The sequence below is a fragment of the Drosophila montana genome, unplaced genomic scaffold (assembly GCF_035044405.1).
Source record: "Drosophila montana isolate Dmon_TW-CO22-7 unplaced genomic scaffold, ASM3504440v1 contig_2715_1, whole genome shotgun sequence".
Classification (NCBI taxonomy): Eukaryota; Metazoa; Arthropoda; class Insecta; order Diptera; family Drosophilidae; genus Drosophila; species Drosophila montana.
Window position 1 is genome coordinate 61,588 of NW_026997586.1, and position 6,127 is coordinate 67,714.

Consider the following 6,127-nt stretch of genomic DNA (forward strand, 5'->3'; position numbering starts at 1 on the left):
TCAAATTTTTCAAATCAGTCTCTAATTTTTTCCTTCCCTGTTGTTGTACGAATTCGATATATATTTCTTACATTTTCGGCTGTAAGGAATATATACAACTCCTGAATATTAATTTGCAAAATATTGTTTCATCCCAAAATAAGAAAACAGGCTGTAAAAATAAGAACCACATCATATGGTCTCCGCACATAAACATACATTAATTGATTCTATTAAATAATTTATATATTAATAAAGATAGAATATGCCTCATAGATTTTTACTTTAGTATATGGCTTAAACAATCCAATTTGTAGTTACAGGGTATGACTTTATAAGGTAAATATTAAATTTATGTTATTTTCTATCAGGCCAAAAAAAAAAATCAGCTTTAAATATGTTTTATCCTCGTTTAGTTTACATGCATGAAATGCGGCTACTATAGAGTTTACAGCGAAAAATATAGCGCCCAACAAATTTATTATTTACAAATCAGCATAACATAAGTTTAGGTTTGAGTAATCTCTATGTTGGTCATATTAAAAATAGTTACTCGCTTACATCAACCAGTTACTCGCTTACATCAACCAGTTACTCGCTTACATCAAACAGTTACTCGCTTACATCAGCCAGTTACTCGCTTACATCAACCAGTTACTCGCTTACATCAACCAGTTACTCGCTTACATCAACTAGTTACGCGCTTACATCAACAAGTTACTCGCTTACATCCAACCAGTTACTCGCTTACATCAGCCAGTTACTCGCTTACATCAACCAGTTAGTCGCTTACATCAACCAGTTACGCGCTTACATCAAACAGTTACTCGCTTACATCAGCCAGTTACTCGCTTACATCAGCCAGTTACTCGCTTACATCAGCCAGTTACTCGCTTACATCAACCAGTTACTCGCTTACATCAACCAGTTACTCGCTTACATCAACTAGTTACGCGCTTACATCAACAAGTTACTCGCTTACATCAACCAGTTACTCGCTTACATCAAACAGTTACTCGCTTACATCAACCAGTTACTCGCTTACATCAACCAGTTACGCGCTTACATCAACCAGTTACCCGCTTACATCAACCAGTTACTCGCTTACATCAACCAGTTACTCGCTTACATCAACCAGTTACTCGCTTACATCAACCAGTTACTCGCTTACATCAACCAGTTACGCGCTTACATCAACCAGTTACTCGCTTACATCAAACAGTTACTCGCTTACATCAGCCAGTTACTCGCTTACATCAGCCAGTTACTCGCTTACATCAACCAGTTACGCGCTTACATCAACCAGTTACTCGCTTACATCAAACAGTTACTCGCTTACATCAGCCAGTTACTCGCTTACATCAGCCAGTTACTCGCTTACATCAACCAGGAAAATTGCATATTAATATCATTTTATGGTATTCTCATAGAGAGGATAAGAACATCGAGAGCCGGGGTTACGTTCTATTTAAGAATGTAGACAAGTTGGACAATGACAATTGATATATTTAATATGTACATAAAACTGTCCAAACGAATACAAATTGTACAGATAACAGTTGTATAGTTTTCGTATACAAATATAAATCTACTTTTGTCTATAATTATATTACATAAATATTGTGTATCCCGTTCGCATAAATATATTATTCCATTATTGTTTATAATTTTACTGTTTTTTGTAAGCTTTGCAGACTTTTCCTGCCCGATTTTGTACGTTCAAAAAGGCTTAAAGTATGAGAGAGATGCAAGATGGGAGATGGCAGACACAAGCGAGTATGAAAGAGAAACACAATCTGCACCATGCTCGGAACTGCTGAAACTGCAAAGAATCGGGAACTACAATTCTATGTAAATATGTTATATATATTTGCACTAGAGGCTAGTTAGAGAAAAAATTCTGGACCGCTACATTTGTTTTGTATCTCGGGGGGGATGATGCAAGTGTTCGGGTCGGGGAATGATTTAGTGGCGTTCCAAGAACTTTTAACCTAGTTTGCGACGCCTTGTCGACTGTGGCCCTGTCAAAGTCGGCGGCGCTACGACCGGCAGAGCTACGGGTGAGCCATGGCCGGGATACTGTAGATGCTGCACCACAGACAATTGTGGCTGTTGCTGTTTCAGTAGCTTGGCGGCAGCGTGTGCCTCGGCCGCTACCACGGGATGTGGCACATCTGTGCTCTTGCAATAGCCGCCGCTGCCAGCATTTCCGCCATCACACTCGTCGTCGTCTGAGATCAGTGATATGCTTAGGTCGCTGGATAGCTTCAGCGAAATGGGCGCCGGTGGCGACGGTGCCACCATGGGCGCTACCTTGGCACGCATCGCCGGCGACAGCTTTTGCAGCTGTTCCGGCAGCAGATCATGTGCGTATTCGGGCACACCACTGGAGGCGAGTCCTTCACGCAGCTTACTTAGCGACAGCTCGTAGATGCGATTTGCGATCACCGTATGTACGGTGGTTTCATCCGGTAGTGTGGCCGTCACATCGCTGCCCACATCCACATTTAGGTAACCATCGAAGTGGTTTGTGGCCGTGTTGCTGGGTGTGCTGCTGCAACTGTTTGGCTGGCTAAACGATGCGTCTCGTGGCTGGCGGCGTCTCTGGCGCGCCTGACAGTTGGCAGTAGTTGAAGTTCGGGGCACCAGCGACACGGTCACCTCTTCCATGTTATCGGAAAATGTGAGCGGCGCCAATGGTGGCGGCGAGCGCATCAATTGACGCCTGCTGTAGTTCAGCATGCCGTTCTCTTCGTCACTGGTGAGCACAATGCTGTCGGTAAACGTGGTGGTGACATCTGCATAACGTTTTCGTGGACGAAATAATTTGCCATCATCGCCTCCCCGACCTCTGCTGGCAGCTGGCATCAGCAACATGGTAGAGCTGTGCGCCGGCGCCAACTCAACCGGCACTAGGCTTATGTTCGGCATCGTCGATATTTGCAAGCTGCCGGGCGTAGGCCTAGATGGTGGCAGATGGTGTCCATTGGCTACTGACAAATCGGGCGCTTTGTGGTCATCGTCATCATCATCATCCGACAGTAGATCAATTGTGATGTCCGCGGGCAGCGCAGCAGCCACGTGACGCCGCGATAACATCATTAGATGGCAACGTTTTCCTCCGCTACGTTCAGTCTTGGTGGCGGGCGCCATGTAGAGCTGTTGCCGTTCCCGCAGGCGTTCCATCCATTTGCTCAAGCGGCGCTTAAGGCGCTTATTGTCAAACAAATTGGATGAGATGTAGAATGGTTCGGAATGTTTGGTATTCATTGCTGTAAAATGCGAAAGCAAATCTATCAGAGCTTACTTCGGAATCGGTTTATTTTGACAGTTTTACTTACAGCTGCTGATTCGATTGTGATTTTGATTTTAAAAAAACTTCCAAGCGCCGCTTGGCATCGCCGATTTGTGGAGTCTCTGCGCAACCACCAGGAGGCCTACCACCAAGTACAGTTAGTTGTTGCCGCAGTTGCAACTTGCATAATTGCGTTAGATCCACAAAAGTTTTTGCTCGAAATGTTGCCAATTGTTAGTAAATTTACTTTTTTCTAATAACCATTTTTTGTATTCGTATTTAGCGCAAATATAAAATTTTGTTTTTGTCGCAGTTTATCGCTTTCAGTTTGTGTTGCCTTTTGTTTTTGTTGTAGTGTTTTTTTTCGTGCTGTTTATTTTTGCGTAGGGATGTAAGAAAGTGCATCGATGGCAATGTTATCGATATGTCGGACACTGCAACACTGCGCTTGGGTGTACAAATGTGACCTCGCTAAATGATTGTTGTCCCTGCTAATCAGCTGCTGTACCTAAACGGCGCGTGAATTCAAAATGTTGATATTTGAAATTTTCCCAGACATATTTAAAAATAATAATTTGTAGTTTAGTAATGGCGTAGTCAAAATGCTTTAAGCATATGCTGATAAAGTATTATCTCTGCCAGAAATATTTAAGTGCTTGCATACATACAGTATTAGAATTAAGTTAGTGGTAAATTTTAATAAAAATTGTCAAGTCCGTCTTTTCTACCATTGCCCCTAATCGGAGGCTCGGCTAGGTACTGATTTGTCAGTTCTGTTGCAAGACGAACGCCGCTGAAAGTCGACCTTCGGGTCAGATTTGAGTTGGGACGACAATTGACAAAGGAAACCTACCGACACGACAGCCAGTACGAACGAAACTTAATAATAAAAAAAACGTTAAGTAAAAATTGGCGCCACCCACAAATTTTGAGCTGCTTACACAATTGAGCGCATGCGCCATGGCTTTGAGTGGTATTTCGAGAGCTTTCACTCAAAACAGCAAAGAGCTTTCAGCATGTTTGTGTTCCGACAACTATTCAGATACGGCCAGTCGGCGTTTAGCCGTGTACGTTGTTGTGCCTCTGAGGCTTCTGTTGCTTTCAATTTATTTTACAAATTGGGGAAAGGCCATACGTTTAGTTGCTTAAATTGTGGGGTATTTTACAAAAACTTCTTGGTTGTTTGCCAAATTATCAGCTACACATTTTCTTTATTTATTAAATTCATTATTTAATGTGTAATTGATTGATCGATTTAACGACCTAATTTGAATGAAGTTATTTAATGTTTTTATAATATCATTATGCATTTACATATAAGTGGGATTTTGGGAATGTAATTGAATGAATGAATGAAGTAGGTACATTTACAGCTAGAACAAATTTGGGCACTTTCCAACACTTATATAGCGATCACGATCGTGATCACGTATAACGTGTGTGCTCAACACAGGAAAGTTATTTATGTCCCGAAACTAAAACTGATAAATAATCTATGTTTCCTGCAATCTATTGTTAAGGCAGCATAAATTACCATGAATACTCATCATATACTCATCTGTGTGTTAATTCAAAGCCAAGCCATATTCATTCCGTTAAGTGCGATTTTAAAGGCGTCGTTTAATTCCAATCTGCGAGTCAGCTAATGTCTACTTTAAATATTGCAAACGAAAGACTCGGCGGGGTCCCGGCGAGGGCAGAAAATTGGGCGCAGGGTGGCGAAAGCAGCGTAAAGACAATAGACAGGAACCACAACAAAAATTATAGACTCAACTTGGCTTGACTTGCCACTTGGCCGCCCACAGTCTCCAGCTCCCGCTCCCGCTCCAGCTCCAGCTCCCGCTCCAGCTCCAGCTCCAGCTCCAGTTGCAGCAATGCGCTTTGGCCGCTTAAATTCAACAAGCGCGGAGAATAAAGCATTTGCCGCGTTTAGGCGCACACGCAGACCTCGACACCGACTCCGACTACGACTCCAATTGCGAGTCCGACCCGGCCACGACCCCGCTGGCAATGGGTTTCCTGTCTCAGCAACTGCTTGGGCCGCCTTGGTGCCGGCTGTGCATTAAAATGAATTTCTTTTGTATGCGTTGTGCTTGTCGAAACGGTGAGACTCGAGCCGGAGTCGATTTGAATGAATGCACGTCCTTGCTGTTTTTGTAGCGGAGCTCAGGCCGAACTCCGTCTCCGTCTCTGTCTCCCTCGTCATCGCCCTCATTTGTGCTGAAGTGCTGGCGCATCGATATTGCCTGCGTCCTTGTCGACCACGTCGGGTTTGCTTCTTGACGTCGTCGTTGGCGGGACGTCTTTTAAGTGTTTGCATTTTTCAGGTGTTGAATTTTCATTGTACTTGTCTTTGCTGTTTGCCGCACTTGTATTTTGCTTTGCTTTCTTTCTCTTCCCATTAGTTTTTCTATCTTTTTTTTTTTTTTTGATTTTTTTTGGCATTACGCCAAATGTGCAAAGCCAACAAAATACCAAAAGATTGCACATTGCACCTGTCTTTTGGACGGCATTTTGGTTTACGGCTTCAGTCTGTTCAGCTTTTGTGTACGTGGCTGAATCCGTGTGTGTGTGTGTGTGTGTGTGTGCTTTAGGGTAATTCTCTGACATGTCCTTGTTGCTGTTTGCTCTTATAGTTGTTGTTGTTTTTATAGATGCTTCTGGTTAAAGCTGCCGCTGTCATCGGCGGCCAAACGCTACTTATACCCTGCACCGCTAAATGAGCATAAAAGGGCTTTTTAATATGCCAACCTTAAATCTTGATAACCTTGCTAGTAGATGCTAGTTGGTCATACTGTAATTATCGATAGTTCGATTTATATAGTCTTGAGCCTTGCTTTGGCATGATCTAGA

The 6,127-nt window shown here is 43.0% G+C and overlaps 1 protein-coding gene across 1 annotated transcript; it reads right to left on the bottom strand.

The window, feature by feature from the left end:
• Positions 1-1,464: 1,464 nt before the first annotated feature.
• Positions 1,465-3,639, bottom strand: a6. The gene is made up of 2 exons (XM_064684182.1): positions 3,321-3,639; positions 1,465-3,251 (listed from the first exon to the last, which is right to left on the bottom strand). Exon 2 carries the CDS (start codon positions 3,247-3,249, stop codon positions 1,966-1,968), a length of 1,284 nt encoding a protein of 427 aa, XP_064540252.1. The 5' UTR covers positions 3,250-3,251; positions 3,321-3,639; the 3' UTR covers positions 1,465-1,965.
• Between the last annotated feature and the right edge of the window lie 2,488 nt (positions 3,640-6,127).